This window comes from Pangasianodon hypophthalmus, chromosome 17, assembly GCF_027358585.1.
Source record: "Pangasianodon hypophthalmus isolate fPanHyp1 chromosome 17, fPanHyp1.pri, whole genome shotgun sequence".
In the NCBI taxonomy this organism is placed as follows: domain Eukaryota; kingdom Metazoa; phylum Chordata; class Actinopteri; order Siluriformes; family Pangasiidae; genus Pangasianodon; species Pangasianodon hypophthalmus.
The window spans coordinates 15,795,018-15,815,592 of NC_069726.1; the positions used below are offsets into that span (position 1 = coordinate 15,795,018).

Sequence of the window (20,575 nt, forward strand, 5' to 3'; positions counted from 1 at the left end):
TTCTTTTGAAACCTATGATTACCATATTTCACAAGTCCAGACACATTGTGGCCTTTGGAAATAGAGTGGTTTAGCTTTGTTGTGTCTATCCGTCGATATTTTCAAAAAGGCTGCAACAAATAGCATTTTTCTGTAGAGCTCTGAGAAGGTTACAGGCATCAGATTCTAACATTGTGTTATTTGTCATAACCTGACGAGTGGGTTATCAATCATCTGTTACTCAGGGTATCAACAGCTGCTGTCAGTCAAATGTCACTCTTGTTTCAGATTTGCCAGAATCAGTCAGTTTGCAGTCCAGTCTGTTGTAGAGCGAGATGGTATTCATGCCATGTGCTACTGTAGATCTCCTGCTGGTGGAAACAGTATGGCCAACTAGCTAATCAATCCATGTATTTTTGGTTAGAAATGGAAACCTGATTTTTTTTTTTTTTTAAACTTTTACTTCATCTGGATAATGGTGGTGGCGGTGATCTCAATAGCCATGGCCAGTTCAGATCTCAGACACAATGTCAGGAGAGTAAAACATGAAACTTGCCACACATGCTACATTTGTACAAAATTTCAGATGATATGACAATGGATTTAATCAGAGGTGTCAGAGAACTGATGGATCTTGGAAGAACACAAAGTCAAATCATCATGTACACTAAACTCATCCTGTACATACCTTGAAAGAGGAATTTCCTAAATCTGTCTTGATTTTGACTTTCTGACTGCAGCTATTTGTTTTCTAAAGGATTTTGAATTTTCAGGTAGTCAGGCAAAGTAAAAATTAGTATCATATTATCCACTTGTGCATGCACAGTGGGTCATTCATTCATTCATCTTTAGTAATTCTGCTAAGAAATTTCAGCCCAAAACCAGGTTGCCTCTTTGAGGAGGTTTGGACGTGGCCATAGATAGAGTTTTCAACAATATAATGACCCAAATATACTTCCAAATCAACAAAGAAAAAACTAATGTTTTGCGATGACCACCTCAGTCTCCGGATTTGAACCCTGATGAAAACCTGTGATCTGAATTGAAGTGGGAAGTCCAGGTGCACAAGCCTAAGGTGCTTAAAGTGTACTGTATAGAAGAATTTTACCAAGGATCTCCATTCTTTTAAGACATTTAAGGAAGAGACTCAGTGCTGTTATTTTCTTCAGAAATATTAATTGTGCTGAATATGAATATTCAAGGGTGCTCGTCATTTTTAAACCAATGTATCGTAGAAAATGAAATTGCAGAAAATTATGGAAATCAGCTCTCTCACATAGAGTCCATCAGGAGATTCATTTCAGCTGAACCAAAAAATCCAACGTGGTGGCAAAGAAAAGCAACACAACCCACCAAACTGCTGACTGAATATTTAGACCAACATGAGGACAAGCTTTAAAAAAGTTCTTTATGTTTTCTTCAGATGGTTAACACTTCTGGGTTTAAAGGTGTAATAGTCGATTTTTTTTATTACTAATGATATGAGTAAGCTGGAAAATTAGGTAGAACATAATATTAAAAAATTTTTTAAAAAATAATTTAAAAAAAAGATTCAAGCCATGACCTCAGGATAAAAGTAATACGAGGCTGAAAAACCCCTTTGGAAAACTGCATTATGGTCCTGAATGCATATTTTTACATGGCCATCCTGTTAGTTTTCATAGACACTCCCTCACAGCCCTTCGCTCTGCACCATGCTAACATGCTAATACCACAGCTTAGCACTCATAAAAACTTATTATGAAGAAAAAAGGACTGCGACTGTACTTGTGACCGTTCTCATAAATCATTATGAGTCAGATTTTGCGTGTTTATAGTGTTATATGGTGCTCTTGAAAGTGATGTCATGACAGTCTTTGTGAATGCTAACTCAATTTAGCATGCTAACCCTAGCTGAACCACTGCCTTGTGTTCATGGGTAAGCTCAAAGAGAAACAAAAACATTGATCTTATTCAGCTCCACCAACGTAACCGATAAAGATCTAATCTTGACAAATCTTGATGAATCTTACCTAATGCACCTTTAAGGGGTTGAATTTAGAACTTAAAAGTAAATTGACTGCTGTAACCCTAAAAAAACCTCAGTCCAACTTTATGTCCAACTGATTAAATTCAGTAACAATTTACACACAGGCACTCTGTTATTAGTTTTACAATATAGCATTAAAAGTAAATCTATAAAATATTACAAGGCTACTCACCAGTTGTTGAGTAAATCACTACATGTAGTGCTCATAAAGCTCGATTGTACAGCAGTATTAGCAGCTTGTGTTAAGCTCATTATTGCATCATTGCATTCTGTTTGTTTGTGTCCAAATTTTTAAACCAACGCAGGAAAATGGCCGTGCCTTGTTGATCCTGACCTGCTTGTACCGTGAGTCCAAGTCAGTTAGTAAATTCAGCAAAAAAGAAAAGAAAAAGGAAATAAAAAGAAAACTGCACTCTAAAATATGGATGGAATTCAAAATAGCTGATTACTATACTATATACTATATAAAAAATGAAATGGGAGGAAAATTCATATTTCAGTGCTTTTGCCTTCGCTCACAAAACTTTTGCGTTCCCCTGAGAAACTTTGCGTTCTCACAAGCATTATCACAAGAGTAAATGAACAACAGAATGGTTTCAAGAATAAGAGTGAATATACATTATATATGTGTATATATAAAATAACCAAATCAGAGATTAGGATTCTATGGCATGACCTGAAAAGGGCTGTTCATGCAAGAAATCTCAGAAATATTGAATTGAACTCAATGGAAATAGTTTTGTAGTGAGTAATGGTCAAATTCCTTCGCACTATTGTGGAAGTCTTATCAGCAGCTACAGGAAACGTTTGGTGGAAGTTATTGTTGCTAAAAGACGTGTTACCAGTTATTCAGTAAAAGGGCTAAAACACTTTTTTTTTTCCAGCCATGACTGTCAATTAATAATTAATGTGTTCAATAAAGAAAAAAAAAGGGCAACTAACTGGTGTGTTATTAGTGTGTACGTGTCAATTATTATGACTTGAATGAAGAACATCAGGCCACAGTTTGAGTAATTTACATTAATAGATATAGAGTATTTACATTAATAGATAGGTGTATGCTAATTGCTAGAATGACACTGTGTCATGTCTACACTGGAACTGGTGTCAAACTCCGTTCCCCAGAGTGCACCGCGGCCTACAAACATGGCCACCACGGACTACGATTCCCAGCACACACATTCCTTGTCACGTTCACACTCGTATGATTATGCACACCTGGTTTTAATCACCCACACATCCTATATATACAGACTCTGGACATTCCTTTATTCATTGTGAAGTATTGTGCAGTGTTGATGTTCTAAGCCTTTGTTTCCCATGCATGCCCATCTTGTTTTTGATCTGGTTTTGTCTGTCTGGTTTTTTGATTCTGGTTTTTGCCCTGGTTATCCTGTTTGCAAATTGCCTGACCTCTTGCCTGTGTCGACCACGATTTTTGTCTCACATTCTGGATTTGTTTGCCTGTCCTGTTTTTGTAAATGAAAGCACTTTTGCAGCTGAAGCCGTCTCTGCCACCAAAATTTTTGGACCTCTCTTTTAATTCATGATACAACGATATATTAAAAAAAAGCAAGGAAAATGCAGACATATGATTCAAATATTACAACAGTGAAAGATAAGAGCAACGTATGAAACTATACTGTTTTAATAAAAACATGTTCAGAGAATTATATTACATGACTGTATAAATGCATAAATAGTCTGCACTCTGCAAGAGAAGAGAAGAGGTGACACACAAGTCTGTGAAAGACAACGGAAATGTATTAAACACACTGTTTCAGATGGAGAACAAGTCATTAAAATACATTTAGACAATAAATATGCTAAGGACTGTATAAAAATACACAGTATGCAGTATACAGAACAGTAGGAAAGTGTTAGATTTGGTTAGACAGCAATGCAACACTGTATGCAACGCTGCTATGAGACCTTTCAAATATGAGAAGCATTCAGAGAAATATTGCAAATACAGCCATAATAATTCCAGGTACAGCATTGCCTTAATTATCTTGCACTAATTGCTTTTTCATTTTTGAAGCAAAATTCTGATATTGACCCAAGGCTGAACTGACTTGGCCCTCGGAGTAGGAAAGACAGGTACGAGTGAAGCAAAGAGAAGAAAAGGAGATTATAGTTGTTTTGATAGCAGAATATGTTGTTGTGTTAAGAGTTATTAACTGCTTTTTGCTTTGACTCAAGACCTTTTTTACATTCAATAAATGTCTAATGGCTTTTTTCAAGGCAATAGATTATCACTGATGCATTGCTCAGTCATATTTGCAGCATCTATTGCTCTCTGTCTCATTCTTCCACCTCGAACACCCTCACTTACATTGTATCATCTTTTTTTCATCAGGTGTAGAAGTCATTTCAACCAACCCAAGGGTATTAGTGATTTGCTACTATGAGATTTTGAATGATCTGGCCCTGTGTTTAATTTCAAGCCATAATGAGAGCAGTACTAGAGCAGCAGGACAGCATATGAATTGATCAGACACCAAAAGGGTTGAGCAGACAGCATTCAAGTTGATAAGTCAGCAAACAGGTTGTTGAGACAGCATACGGGTTGATCAGACAGCATATGAGTTAATCAGACAGCATATGATTTGATCAGATGGCATACAAGTTGATCAAACAGGATACAAGTCAATCAAGCAGTATACAGGGTGATCAGACAGCATCCCAGTTAATCAGGCAACATGCGAGTTGATCAGACAGCATACAAGTTGATCAGGTTGCATATGCATTAATCAGACAGCGTACAAGTTGATCGAATGGTGGATCAATTCAATTCAATTCTATTTTATTTATGTAGACAATAGACATTGTCACAAAGCAGCTTTACAGAAATCTGGATATAGATGTAAATTTATCCTTAGTGAGCAAGCCAGAGGCAACGGTAGCATATGAATTAATCAGATGGCATATGATTTGACCAGACAGCATACAAGTTGATTAGGCAGAATACAGTTTGATCAGACAGAATACAAGTATACAAATATAAGTTGATTGATCAAACAGAATACAAGGCCTCGGGTGCAGTTGGTGTTCCAGTTCATCCAAAAGGTGTTCAGTGGGGTTGAGGTCAGGGCTCTGTGCAGGCCACTTGAGTTCTTCCACAAGAAAACCTTGGCAAACCATGTCTACATGGAGCTCACTTTGTGTACAGGGGCATTGTCATGCTGAAACAGGTTCAGGCCTCTTAGTTCCAGTGAACTGAAACCTTCATGCTACAGCATATAAAGGCATCATATACAATTCTGTGCTTCCAACTTTGTGACAACAGTTTGGGGAAGGCTGCTATACTGTATGTGTATGATGGTCAGGTGTCCACAAACTTTTAGCCATATAGTGTAGCTTTATCTACAGACAACAACAACAAAAAAATCATATCATATCATATGAGCAGAAAATATTTTCTTTAGTCTAAATGACAAAAAAACATATGCACATGTCTGACAATTCCATGTGATATAATGCGGTTTCAAATCTGATTAAAATACCTTTTCTGGACATGCAACTATTGGTTAGACAATCAAGTCAGATTTCATGTGGGGTTTTTTTTCTAGGATTCAGACCATATCAGTTCTTAACATCAAAAAAATTTGTGACAAGAACCAAATGAATGAAAAAGAGCATGAAGGCAGGTCAAGAGAGGAAGCGAAGAAGTGGCCTGCCTGCTTGCTTGATCACATGTTCACAGCAGTCATTGCTCCTCTCCCAGCAAGACCCTTAGTGAACAGTACGGACAAAGGCAATAAACATGTCTCTGATGAATGTTCAGAACCGTTACTGGATATTGCCCTTGTGTAAAACATAATTCATGGAAAAATCTATAGATGACAAATGACAATTAAAGGGTGACAAATAAAAAGAAGAACCAGTTATGCCATGGGGACATTTTCTTGACATTCCCTTAGAGGGAAGAGTCACTGTAAATCAATACAAAGTTCTTCTGATTGATCACCTTTATCTTATCATGAAACATTTCTATCCTAATGGGAGTGGGCACTTCCACGATGCCTCTACCCCCATCGACAGAGCACAAGGGCTCACTGAAGGGTCTAATGATTATAAAATCATATAAATCATATGCTATGGCCTTCACAATCACCAGATATCAACCCAATTACAAAAAAAACATCTATTGGCACATTTTGTAGCAACATATTAGACAGTGCTCTCTACCACCATCATCAAAGCATCAACTGAGGGAATATCTTTTGGAAAAATTGTGTTTATCCTTCCAGTACAGTTCTAGAGACTTGTAGAATCTATGTTAAAGTGAATTGAAGGTGTTCTGGTGTCTCGTGGTGACACAACATCTTAGTAAAACATGTTATGTAGGTTTTTCCTTTAATTTGTCATTTGTTATTTATAATTGCAGTGCAAACACTCAGAGTCTAAAAATTGGACTTGCTCTGCTGTGTGAAAAAACTCCTCTCCTGTTGCCGCCAGCTAGCACTGCAAAGGAACCTTTAAGATACGAGAAACATTCTTTGTGTATGTACCTAAATTATGTCCAGGTGCACCATTCCTTTAACCATCCTGTACTAATTGCTCTTTCATTTACAGGTGCAAAGTTATGATTTATTAAGGGCTCAAAGCTGAGATGGCTTGACTCTGATAGTCAAGAGAGAGAGGGAGAGAGAGAGAGAGAGAGAGAGAGAGAGGTGAGGGTGAGTCAGAGGGGAACTAAAGAGACAGGTGACAGGTGGAGAGGATTACACACTGGAGCTAAACCATCTGTCTGTCAGCACCACTTCATTTAACACAGCAACAAAATTCCCCCACTCACTGTGATATTAAATGACACAGAAGAATGGATCTGCTGATTCTCTTTGGTTGTCTTTGGGTGCCGTACAAGCTGCCAGTGACACTGGTAATAGTAGCCAAATGTACAGTTCTTGGCTAGAAGCTTGACCACAATTCAATCTGAAATCTTTGCTTCTTTACCACAGAACTAACTAACTGGCGTAAAGAGAACCGTAGGAACAGACGTCTACAGTTTTCTCAAGCGCGGACACAATTTTGAGGTTGCAGTAGCACATTTGATCATCTGAGTTAGTCTATTCAGAACTGAAGCACACAACAATGCAGTACACTTCAACAGTTGTCCTTTATTAAGCTCAGTAGAACGAAATCCAGAAAAGTTATGTTTTGACTTTGCGGTTTGAAATTCTTAAAGAGCAACCGTCAAAACATCACCAGTTTTTTTTTTCTCCTTGTTTATGAATCAGCACTATGGATACACACAGCTTACTCGTGATTGCTGTCTTGACTTGTCTTTGTAGAAGACAATAAATCAAAATGAATTTAATCAAACACAGAGGCCTCACACTATATAATTTTCTGCATACTGCTGTCCAAATTCAGACCAAAATGTTACATTAATGTTTTCCCAAGCCCTGTAAGGCAACAGAATATTGTTCTAGTGAATCATGCGTAAAATGGCAGTGGATACAGCTTTACTTACCTTTGATGCCTAAATAAATAGAAATGGAAAAAAAAAACACAAGAACCTCTAAATCAAGGCCATAAACCAAGTGTAACCCACATGGTCATCACAAACCACAAATAATGACCGATAGTTGGATTTACAAGTAATAGTAACACTGATTATAGTTATTATAATGGCAGAATACGTTGGCAGGAGCTGAGTGTTGACCATGTTGGCAAGTCTTCTTTGCTTGTGTCTCAAAGCCTTGAATAGTGTAGGTTCAATCTCAGTAAATGTCTAACATCTCTGTTGTTGAGACAACTTGTCACAAATATATTCATTCATTCATTCATTCATTCATTCATTGTGTGTCCCTGCCTATATGGTTTTATATTTTCTAATAATTAATCTGATTTTTAGTCAATTCATTTAAAGATACTTAGGCCCTGATTTACTAATAGCCAAAATGACAGACACTATTTTGAGTCATTGGGTGTGGTATGGGTTATGTGTTATGAAATAATTATATAAATTATGTATGTCACATGCAATTTAGGAGGAGGAAGCATGTCAACTAGGTTTTTTTTTTTGGGGGTGCTCTAAATGTTCCTGGTATCCACAGTGCATTCAGATATCAGTGAGACTGCTGGGTTAGTAAACTGAGCTTAAAACTCAAGTATAATGGCTACAAATGGCAGGGAGATGCATCCTGATAAACTGATCACAATGTGAATAACTGGACAGAAGATTGTAGACATGAGTGTGTATAAGGTATATGTAAAGGAAAACCTTTTCACGGCTCTGTTTAAATGCTGTTCACGGTAAATATCTCATTTGAAACCCACTTTCCCTTGGTAATATTTAGGAATCATTTAAAAAAAAACTTTCTGGTTATTTTATTGAGGCATAATTTCTTTTAGACTGGTATTGTAAACCATTTAAGACTGGTATAATTTTGTCTTGATCTACTGAAAACATTCTTCCATAAATTTAATACTTATCCTCCAGATGTGTTTATTTGGTTGCAATTGAAAATGCTCCTTATTTTGCACTTTTATGTAGACGTGCCCTTAAATCCTTTGTACACCCTGTTAGTAAACCAGCTTAAATTTTTTTTTCAGCTAACCTTTAGTAAAACAGATCTACTGGGTAGCAAACAGATTGTCAGTTTGCCTATATTACCAGTTGTAAGAGCAGGCAATATGGCAAAAAATATCTTATGGAGCCTCTGACGTGATATAATGATTATTTTTTTAAATAACATGTGGCCACAAATCTATTGAGGCCACAAGTTAAGCTTCTTTGTGCCATGAGTTAAGTTTCATGTGGCTTGAATAATGTATACTATATGGCCAAAAATATGTAGACATCTGACCATATGTGAGCCTTCCTCAAACTGTTGCCATAAAGTTGGAAACACAGAATTGTCTAGAATGTCTTTGTGCCCCTGTGCACAAAGCAATCTCCATGAAGACGTGGTTTGCCAAAGTTGGAGTGGATGAACTTGAGTGGGCTTGCACAGATCACTGAACTCAACCCAAATGAACACCTTTGGGATAAATTGAAACACCAACTATGTACACCAACACAGTCCAAAAATCTAGTGGAAAGCCTTCCCAGCAGAGCGAAGGTTATTATAACAGCAAAGAGGGGGTATGAATCTTAAAAGGGATGTTCACATTTAGTGGCCACAGCTTTGGTATTTTGCATTCACAGTGTAATAATTCATGATCACAAGGTAGTTTGTGGCCTCAAAATATTAACTTGAGGACTCAATGTATTGATTTATGGCCTTGCCTTTTTAAATAAGGCCACAATGTCACCTCAGAGGCTCTGTACACTTTTACAATGCAGTACATGTGGAAATATTTAGGTTTGCTATTAAAGTACCATTAAAGCAGTAGCAACAAAAACTGCAGTCAGCAATATGGTTTAGCAATATTCTTTATTTATTATTACTAATTATTTGTAATTTGACAAGTAGGAAAATAAAATTATAGCTACAAATCAAAAATTAACCTCCAATCAGCTGTAGATATTCATGATACTTTCAGGAAAGCATTCTGCAATATAATGTATTGGCATATCAATACCATATTATCTTATTGCCCATCTGTTGTATATAAAGCACTGGGTAAAGGTGACAAGCAGAAAGGAGCCTTCCCATACATATGATGCCACACAGTGCAACTATTGTAACTTCTTAAAAAATGACATGTCTCCTTTATTTTCCTCTCTGACAGATATCAGTGGGCAGAATGGGCCACATGAAGCAACCACATCTGCTCCACCTTCTGACCATGATGAGGACAACTCACCTGGTTACACTGGTAAAGCAATGTTCTTCTTATTATACACATTTCAATACTGTTTAACTGCTTGCACCATCTGTACAGTATTATTGTGGAAAATTAAAAAAAAAAACCAGCAAACTCTTATTATCTACTATGTCACAGTGAATCTGAAGGCGTGGATTCATTTTCTGTAACAGCTGCTCTGATAGTAGTTCTGGCTTTCATTCAAATGATAACTTGCTTCTATATAAATAGCTCATGCACAAGGATTATATGATGTGTTAGATACTTCAGATAATCTAAGCCTAATAATAAGCAGATTTAAAGCATGTTAAAACATATTTAACAAAGAAAAAGAATATTTTTCATAGGGATATTTATTTAACATTTACAAAAGGAAATTTTTTTTGCATTTTTTGCATTTTTTTTTGCATTTTTTTCTTATTAATTCAAGAAGGGTGGTGAAGGCATGATGGTTTATAGCTGTTATAAAATAAGTGATATCAGGAACTAACTTGTCTTGCACTGTGGTATAAGAGGAATAAAACACTTTGGGATGTGCTGTTACAGGAAAATACTCCACTTTGGGGTGGTCAAGCAACTCTCCTTCACACTGGGCCACATCACTCTTTGATTATTTTCCTATAACAGGATGCCTCATCATGTTTTATTCTTTAATTATTATGACAGAGGTATTATACAGATAGTGCAGATGTACACTCTTAAACAGTTTCTTCAAGGGTTCTTTGGATAGTTATTGGTTCTCTTAGGGTAAATCTACTTCTTTTGCTATTTTCTTTTACTGTTTCTCTGTAGAACCTGTTCAAAATTGTTTCCTTTAGAAAGTAGGACCCCTACAGAAACCATTGTTTCTAAGAGTATATACTGTATGAAATGACTGATGGACAATGATTTATCAAACTTCTCTTCATTTTGATTGGTATTAACAAACTGTAGTATACATTATACATGGTGATTTAATTGGATTTGAAAAAACACACAGCATGTAAGCGTACAATTTGTCAAACTTGTTTTTATGTATATGGGAACAAAGAACTAGATCTCAAAACAGAAACTGAGCTAATAAGCTCTAATGTCTCTCTAGTGAGGGAAACACTGGGTTCACCAAGGTGAAGACCTTCCTTCCAAAGAATGTGTTTGTGTTTGCCTCTCTAAGCTACGGGGAGCTGGGTCACACGTCCAAAGAAAGCGTAACGCAACCAGCTGAAAAATGTTTTCCTTGGAGCCCTATGACCCAGAGAGCCAGCATCTTAGAATAGAGAAGCTAATTGATTAAGACTCTCCCCGCACTTCCAGCCTGGACTCATTTGTAGCTCTGAAAGCAGAACTCTCAGTGAAAACACAGATTCATTCTCTATCCAATTATTTCTTAACATTTCAGAGAGAACGTTTTACCTCAAGCACTCTGATTAATGTTGGCTTTTGGTCTTGGTGTTCCAAATTGTTTTAGAGATTGCCTCTAGTTTTTAATAGGCAAAGCGCTATTAAAACATTGAGCTGGAATGCACTATGATATTAACAGGAGGATTTGAGAACTTTATATCTACTGTGTGAGAGAAATTTAAAGTAACACAACTCACTGGTGACAGACATCCAAATTAATAGCAGCATGAAAAAGACACCTGGTTTGACTGAGAGATGGAAGAGATGAGGGAGCAGTACATCAGCATGTAGACATACTCCTGGAATAGAAAGCTTTCAAACTGTCTGTCATATTTCACTAGCTCATTTTCCGGCTGACCCTGGGTGACAGCGAAACACGCCGCTACCCCGCTGCCCCACGACAGGAGTGATGTAGAGAAAAGGGTGGAACAGGGAATTGATTGAATGGTGGCATGATGTGGAAAATGAGACCATGAGCGAATAAGAGCGCTGACAGTTGGGAAAAGTGGCAAATTGGAGAGAAGAGAACAGAGGAAGGGAAAAGAAGAAGGAGAAAGTGACAGATCGTATATGACAGTAACTCAAGTGGAATGAGTCACTCAGTAATGGAAAGTGTGTGGAAATGAAACTAGCCACATAAGTAGCACAATTCTCTTTGAAATCGCAGAAAGGATGGCTGCAGCTTTCCTCAGCAGGAGGGTATCATTACCGTCTGTCTACCTTTGACCTGAAACCCATGTGACTATTTCATCCACATGGACAGCCGATGACTCTCTGTTAGATATGAACTCTTTCCACTTGAACCTAAAACGGCTGCCTGTGGCTCTGAGTGGGTGACTGAGAGGACATGCGAGCTCTTCCCTCCATTATCTGGAGCTGCACATGGCGCCTGTGTCATTGCACTAATAGCATTTGGAAGAATGGAGTGAGATCGGTTTGACTGGCACTTTGACTGAGTTCCACAAAACCCTGTCCTCGCTGCCAAAACTCTGCAGTAACTTGGAGAGACATTTTACAGTCTCTCCAAGAGAATTTGCAGCTTGAGGAACAGATGCAAGGACCAAGGGCCAGACACAGACTAAACTGCAGCTGGTCAGAAGAAACACAACTGTGAAAATTTTGCAAACACATTAGGGATGTAACCGAATATTAATACATTATTCAGAATGAACAGATAATGTGTTCTAAACAGATACATATAAAGATATGAACAGGAGATGCACTGTTTGTTTTTCTTTTCTTTTCTTTTTTAAGGCTTGCCGGGTTTGAGAATAGAGGTATGCATCAAGACTGGAATCCCACAGGATGCAACTAAAAAAGACACACAAGTTTTACTTTCATGTGGGGAAGAGATCATATTTGAAGCTTGCACATCAAAGAAAGACCACATTCATTAACAAGAACATGAACAATGCATTTATAGCATTCATCCTTAGTAACTGCCTGGTCAGTGGTTTAAATGGTTTACATTAGCTTGCCAGATTGTTTATATTTTGGAAAACAGACCCAACTAAATTTGTTGGAAATTTTTAGAAAAAATGTGAGAGGGATTAATAAGGTCCTACTAATATCTCTATTTAAAAATAAATAAATAAATAAATAAATAAGTAAATAAATAAATACAACTCATAATAATACAAGTTAGCATAATAGCATGATTATGCTAATGTTAGCTTGCTAGTAAACAGGAAGGATGATTTAATAACATAGTTGGCCTAATATTAGCTAGCTTATTAGCTAATATATACTGCGTGAGAAATAATATTTGCTAACCTTTCTAGTTGGATAGCTTTAGCTCAGTGCTATGTTTAGGTCATTTTTAGTTTAGCTAATGTTGCTAAATCAGGACAGCCAATTCTCTTACACAGGAATAATGGGTAACAAATAAATTTTTGGGTGCAAATTGGCACTGTATAATTTCAATCATTTGCTAAAATACACAAACTCAAAAAAAAAAATCCAGTAGCCAACGTTTTACTGTGAGTAACAGAGGATTTGGTCAGTTTGCAAGTACTAATGATACCCTCGTACTGTTTATCTGTACTGTAATAAATACATTCTACTTCTGCAATTTTAGGAACAATGTCTCCCTTAATATGTCCTTTTATAATCTGGATTTATGGTTTGTTCTTATGCCACTCTTTGCTTCCAACTGTTGTAATGTTGACCTGAGAGATATTTAATATTTGTATGAGTGTCTGTTTATATGTCTGTGCGTGTGGACGTAAGGTCAGACTTAGCTGAGTGAAGCTGAGCTGAGTATATCGCACCTGCGTGTGTGTGTGTGTATGTGTGTGTGTGTGTGTGTGTGTGTGTGTGTGTATGTGTGTGTGTGAGGTCAGACAGCTTGGGAGGCCAGCGATCATATTTATCACATTAGCCACGCGGGTCTGACTGTGTTTTGGCAGCTGAGTGCGGGCTCTCTGTGTGTTTGGATAGTCCATCCTAAATCCTGAACCCCAGCTGAAAAATTCTCTCTGTGCCGTTGTGAATTGCCCTGATTGATTAGCATGCCTATTTTAGGTCCTACAGAGGCTTCAGTTTGGACTGGAAAACATTATTAAATGTATAAACAGTGTTGGTGCTTTGGTATATTATAAAAGAATTTCAAATCTTGTCCAGCATAGTCCACATACTGTATGTGTAGTAGCCTATGTAGGAAAAAGATACTTAAAGCCCTCAAACTATTTAATATGGATTCACGTCCAGGTAAGTACACGTTTGGAGGAGTACTTGTTATCCTGACAAATGTTGGTTATCTTATGGACTGTACTTAAAATGGACATAAGCATGGACAAAAAGAATACATAGTAGTAAACTATAAAATCTTTTCAAGGGAGTGGTTAAATGGTTGATCTGTTCAATTAGAATTCTTTCTTTTTTTTTTTGCACAGAAAAGCATTTTCAGATAATTCTTTTCCAATTTTCCAATAAATTATGTTTTTCCTATGTGCTTATTTTACAAGTAGGAGAAAGTGCTCCTTAGAGGGTTGTCTTCGATGGTGCCAAAAATATGCCTAGACTTGTGGCTGGAAAACCCCTCATGAACCTGTTATAGTTTTAACCTGAGAAGTTTGCTGGATAGCAGCCAGTCTGCTAATTGAAATACATGTACAACTTTACACACACACACACACACACACACACACATATATATATGTGTGTGTGTGTGTGTGTGTGTATGTGTGAGTGTGTGTGTGTGAATATTAAACATCTCAAGTGATATCATGTAACATAACTTCAACAGAGCTTTGAAAAGGGGATGGAGGTTTTACAAGATTTTTTTATTACCTTCTTCTAAGGGACTGGCATTCTCTCTTCTTCTTCCTTAACTCAAGCCCTGACTAAAAGCTTCCACTGTTTGTCAGGAAGAATTGAGTTTGTCTAAAGAAACGCACTAATTCAGAGTCTGGGGAATCCTGTGTGCCTCCTCAGTTGTCTGTCTTTAGCTTCATGCCAGACAGTGTTGTCAGAGCAATGGATGGAAGTACTCTTGCAAGAGACCATTAAGACAGAGGGAGAGAGAGAGAGAGAGAGAGAGAGAGAGAGAGACAGAGACAGAGAACAGACAAAGAGAGAAAATTAGATAGAGCTCAAATATGCACTGCCACCCAAGTTCTACTTCTATTAGTATATACAATTCTTGCACAATTAATCACATCTAGTTTATGTTGATTTAAATCACCATTGTTGCTTTGTAGATATTTTGACCAAACCCCTTGAATATTAGAATTTACAGAGCAGCTATGAAGCAATTGCAATAATGCTGTTTTATGACTGTTCATTTTGCATCAAGAAACAAATTAGATTAGTCTTCAAATACAAATTTGTCCTAGGCATATAAAAACCTGCACATGCTGCTGGTAGACCCTGGAGTCCACCCTGAAATACAAATGTGTTTATATCTCAATATTTGTGATAAGTTTACTGATTCTCCTGGTAATTTGTTGGTTGTTGCTGAATTTTCCTTACTCCCCTGATAAGTTCGCAGTTGTGTGCAGACATAGACAGCATTGCTAGTACAGTTTCAATGGTCTTTAATAGAAAAAAAAAAAATTTAATTGATCTCAGACGATCTTTGTGTCTGAACACAAAAGGAAAAGAGATTCTTTTCTCACTCACCATTTTCCAGTGATGTTCAATGTCATATTAATGAGAAATCCAGTTTAAAAGTAATGGACACAGCAAACGTTGGACTCAGAGGTCCAGAATCTAGTGCAATGTTGGAAGCTTTGGATTTTCATCTGAGCGCAGTGTACAGATGAGGAGTGTACAGATGAGGAGTGTACAGATGAGGAGTGTACAGGGTGTACAGAGAAGGAGTGTACAGTGAGTGTACAGATGAGGAGTGTACAGAGTGTACAAATCAGGAGTGTACAGATGAGGAGTGTACAGAGTGTACAGATGAGGAGTGTACAGTGAGTAGAGATGAAGAGTGTACAGAGTGTACAGATGAGGAGGTGAGAGAACTGGACAGACTAAAGGACTAAAGCGCTGCTGCATCACTCTCTTTAGGTAGAGATGAAGCAAGGACTAAATCCCACTGACGCCACTATTAGCAGGCAGTCGAATGGCATTATGTGTAATTTTGGAAACTATTAACCACAGACAATGAAAATTGACCAACATATCAATGAAAGAGGTTTAAACAAAAAAAAAAGACATTACAATATAAATCATGGACACCACTGACGAGCTTTAATTATAAAGATTAATATGCAAGTCGTTCAGGGTGGATTTTTCCTTTTAGGTTGACTCAGACCTCAACAAATATTGCTCTGCTCTGAGATGCTCTATTAATGCCATTATAATAGTTCTGCTCTCAATTCAACTTGCAATTGTGAGACAAACTTTCAATAGCTGCAATTATGAGAGATGCATAAACTAGCTAGACGAAAGGTAGAAGGCAGAGGAGTGTGGAATGTGCTATTGAGTGGTTTTTGAGTGGTCATGTTTTTGCTGTTTGTGTATAGGTCACTGTGAGCTATGCTCCTTATAGCACTGGTAATGTTCCAGCTGCAAGCATTCAGCTGGTAGGCCAGTCGTACACAACAGCCAATTAAAGGATTTGAAGCAGGAGTGCATAGTGCAGTTAATGCACTTATGTTCTTTCCCTCTCAGCAGGAGAACATTAGTCAGGACCAGAATGGGGAGAGGCCTGTGGATTTGGCATCGGTCGGCAGTGGGCAGAATTACATGCTGCTTCTTTTTCAAGAGCTCTGAAAACAGCATCATTGCTTTTCTTCAGTGAAAGAGCTGTGCTCTTTGGCTTTCAACGTGCGGGATATTGCATGGCACGCTAAGAGAGTAGAGCATCAATAAAATCCTGTGCTCGGCAGCACGCACCAGCAGCCACCTATAAACATGAGCTTTAAAAAAGATTTTCCCTGCACTGAAATGCTTTTGCAGAGAGATATAAAAGAGCAGATTAAATGGTTATAATAATCTTTGGATTGAACTGGGAATGGTTTCACTTTATTTTTACTGCCTGCACTACCTAACAACAGTTAAAGAGGTTATGGTGTGCATATTTGGATAAAGAAAATATATATATATCTGTAAAAATCTTGCACTTATATAGCTTTTAGCTTGTAAGGGTGGATTAAGTATACATTACACACATTTAAACCACTAATGTGCATGAGGTATTTAACAGCACATAAAATCAGATGGTGCAAAATGTTTCAGATAGCAGTGTTTTCCAGGCCTGGTCCTGGAGTGCTCGGACACACTGGAGTGTTTCGGATGCTCCAGCATGCTTCATCAGCTAATTCCCAAGCTCTTTAGGAGGTTAAAATGGATGTGTTACAGCAGGAAATACACATAAAAGTGCAGTACAGGAGGACTAGAGGACTACAGAAGATGGATTGGAAGACCCTGGGCTATCAGTGTCAGCTGTTCATTTCCCTCTGTAGAGAAAAACGACTCAGTAATGTTTCATGGGGTCCAGCAGAGGGCGCGCGTGCTCGCGACTGTAGTGCACGCGCGTCCTCAAACCTGCTTCACTGCACGAGACTTAAAGCAAACCCGGGCTTTGTCCCAAATCGCATAGTATTATAATTATTATGGTTTCAGGGGAAAAAAGGGGACTTTTTGTATAAAATGTACAGACTATTCATGAATGCGTTTAAGTAAATTAGTTTAGTGGCCACTTCAGTTTTCTTTCTGTGTGCATAATGTCTTAAACTGAATTCATAAATCAATGTCCCCTGTTGTGATTTTAACCCAGATAGGCTAGTCTACAATCACTTAATATGGCAGAAGTTGTGTAAATATAACTATAATAATCCAAATGGTCAAGAAAATATCATGCACAATCATTATATGGTTTTTGGCACTGCACTGTAAATAGTTACTTTATGACAGAATTTTTATTAAAGGCCAATTTATTTATTTTCCTAGTAATTATGTTTACTATATTCAGTTGAATTTGGAATTAAAGATCAATGAACGAAAATGAAAATCACGTAAACTGCAGATCAGTAATAATGGGTTTCTTTCACTCATGCATTCATTTTTTTTCTTTCGTTTCTTCTGTATGTATGTCTTCCATATTTACACCATTTCCTTCCTTCCTTTTTTCCATTCCCAAATTTCTCCTTGGGGATGAAGTACATCTAGTACATCTCTCTCTCTCTCTCTCTCTCTCTCTCTCTGTTCCTTCCTTAGTTCCTTCCTTCCTTCCTTCTGTGTACCAATTACTTGATTGCTTTTGGGCATTAAAGTGCAGTAACGTATAAACTGCAGATCAATTAGTTTTTCTTTTTCTTTCTTTCTTTCTTTCTTTCTTTCTTTCTTTCTTTCTGTTTAGATGCATGCATGCATGCATGTATTCATGTATGTATGTATGTATGTATGTATACCTTCCTTCTTTCCTTCCTTTCTTCCATCCTCCTATGTACCACTTACCTGAGGCACTGGGAGCTCACTTCTCTTTAAACCGCCTGTACGACTCAAACACGGTCACGCGCACCCGCCTCCGTGAGCGCGCACAGCAGGGAATCACCAACTGGTCCGAAAGCACACAAGTCAGAAGCGCGAGATCGCGCGTGAGCGTTTGAACGGAGTGATAAATGATAAAAAAGCGATGTAAAGAATTCCACATTTGACCGATTCCTACAAACAGCGTTAAACAGTTTTGAACAGTGGTCATTACAGGAGACTCGTGTCCATTTCTGGGGTCACTTGCACAGCATGGATTGGTGATAGCACTTGGTCCAGGACGCTCAGGAGATCCGCGCACAGGTCTTGGAGTGGCTCGGGCGGAGTTTTCCCGAGCGCTTTTCCCACCACCGCCTCCTCCAGCACGGAGAAACTCCAGCCAGGGCTGAGCGAGTCCTCAGAGCCGGGGGAAAAGCGGGACATGTAGCGGACAAGCCGCACTTTTCTGCAGATAAGCACAAAGTTTCTTTCAGGACGCAGCGGAAAGACGCGCGCGGCTTACAAACCCCGGAGATTTTTATTTCCATTTCATAAACTTTTCCATGCCATCGGACATCATGAGATCGGATTGTTCAACCCCAGCAGGAACAGGCGTAATAAATTAAAAGAAGAGGAAGAAGAAGAGGAAGGAGAAGAGGAAAGATACAAGGACTGATCCACTCTTTAGTTGGGACGATGAGATTATGCCACATGTCCAGCAGGAGTGTATACAATTTAAGGAATTCTGAAATTAATTCCCAGAGGAAACCGGGAACGATGGCATACTGTATAGGAATTTACATTTTACTGGGATTACTGCAGCTCTGCTCAGGTAAACTCAACTTTTAAATGTTCTAACACAAACTAAATCGCCAGTGCAGAATGATTCAGTTAACTAAGAGATGAAATGAGCTTGTATTTATATCCTGGTGGATTTACAGAAACATGGATGTTCATGCAACAGATTGGGCTGATCTGAGTAATGTGATGCACAGACTGACCCTTAGGAGCCTGATAAATGGCCAAGAAAGCACTACTGCTCATTTAAGCTTGTTCATGAAACCATGTTTTTTTTTTTCCAAAAAATCTTTTTTTTTTTTTAAAAATAAAAAGATGTACTTTAATCTGCTTTTACCTAGGAATTAATATGTCAGTATGTTGGAAAAAAAGAAAAAACTCCATGAAGGAAGCTCATTATTCTAGGTCTTATCATGAGCTAATGCAATAATAATTCCCTAACTCAATTTCCAAGTCAAATTATATGCAAGAAGTCCAATATTGCTTCTAAACTGGACTTTAAAAAACAAAACAAAACATAGATAATGCTATAGTTAATGCAGATTTGTTAACACACCCATGTGACCTGTGATAGCTTAATGACAGTGATGTAGACATCTATGATATAGCTATATGGTCTGTGATACAGCCCGCTGCTTGTCATTAGTCTCACTTGCAGCTCCACGAAGTCACACCTTAGTGTCTTTATGAGTCACACCTTTGTGTCATTGTGAACCGGTGGAGTATTACAGTGAGCGAAAGATGAACAATGGAGACTCTGTTTTTATTTATAACTTCGTCCGACTCAAGTGCGAATGACTCTGCACTGCATGTATAAACTTTGGTTTTAATTGCTTCCGGGTTCCTGCTTATTCAATTGCACTAAGAGCACAGACAAAGGGCTTGAAAAAAGCACCGACATTGCTGCCTGATTTGAATAGGTATCTCAGAGAAGGATTTGTTTTGCTCCAGGTTATCAACAGGATGGGATGCTGCAATACTAGCAATGAATTGCTGTGTACAGTAGGGCAACACTAGAATGTAATTACATACAGACACACACACACACACATATATATATATATATATATATATATATATATATATATATATATATATATATATATGCCTCAGGGGAAGCTGTGTCCCACTCTGGTCTCATTCCCGGTGTGAAATGGCTTAATGAGGTGGTGTAGTGTGGGGAAGCAATGTCTCATATCAGCAGGCTGGGTGTTGCTGCATTAACATGTTGAGGGAAAGCTCAGCATGCATTAAGGGCACCTGCAGAGACTGACCTGGCTCTGGAGCTGTACTGTAGGATGAATTTTGTATGTATTGTATGTATGTGTGCACACTCTCCAGCTTCTTATCCATCCTCCAGACTACAGAGACGAGTGTGGCGAATGGTCTTGTAATGATTTGATGCCCCGCATACCTTCCCTTCTAAAAAGCCAGCTGTTTACCAAATGGATTGTTTTCAGGTGGACGACTTAAAAGCTGTTTTTTTGTCCTCCTTGGTTGTTTTACTCCTTTATTGTAGGGGAATTCAAAGCATGCCACGCTGTAACTCCTTCATCTCTTGGACAGCAGCACAATAGCGGGACACAGATGTGCCTCAGGTATCGCTGTGCAGGCCGATGCAGGTGTGGTGCTTTCTGGAAAAGCTCCAGCAAGTAAAACATATTTGTGTGAACAACCATCTAAAAACCTCCCCGAACAAAACAAAGG

The 20,575-nt window shown here is 38.1% G+C and overlaps 1 protein-coding gene across 3 annotated transcripts in view; it reads left to right on the forward strand.

Annotated features, from left to right (window-relative positions):
• LOC113543513 (roundabout homolog 1) overlaps nt 1–20,575 on the forward strand; it is a 193,568-nt gene that overhangs the window by 49,846 nt on the left and 123,147 nt on the right. For 2 of the 3 annotated variants that reach the window (XM_026941778.3, XM_026941779.3), the window contains exon 3: nt 9,695–9,781. In XM_026941778.3, the coding sequence (XP_026797579.3) occupies nt 9,695–9,781 (87 nt within the window). Of the gene's footprint in view, nt 1–9,694; nt 9,782–18,072; nt 18,903–20,575 lie in introns of those variants that run through there. The other variant, XM_026941780.3, reaches the window with a different exon arrangement.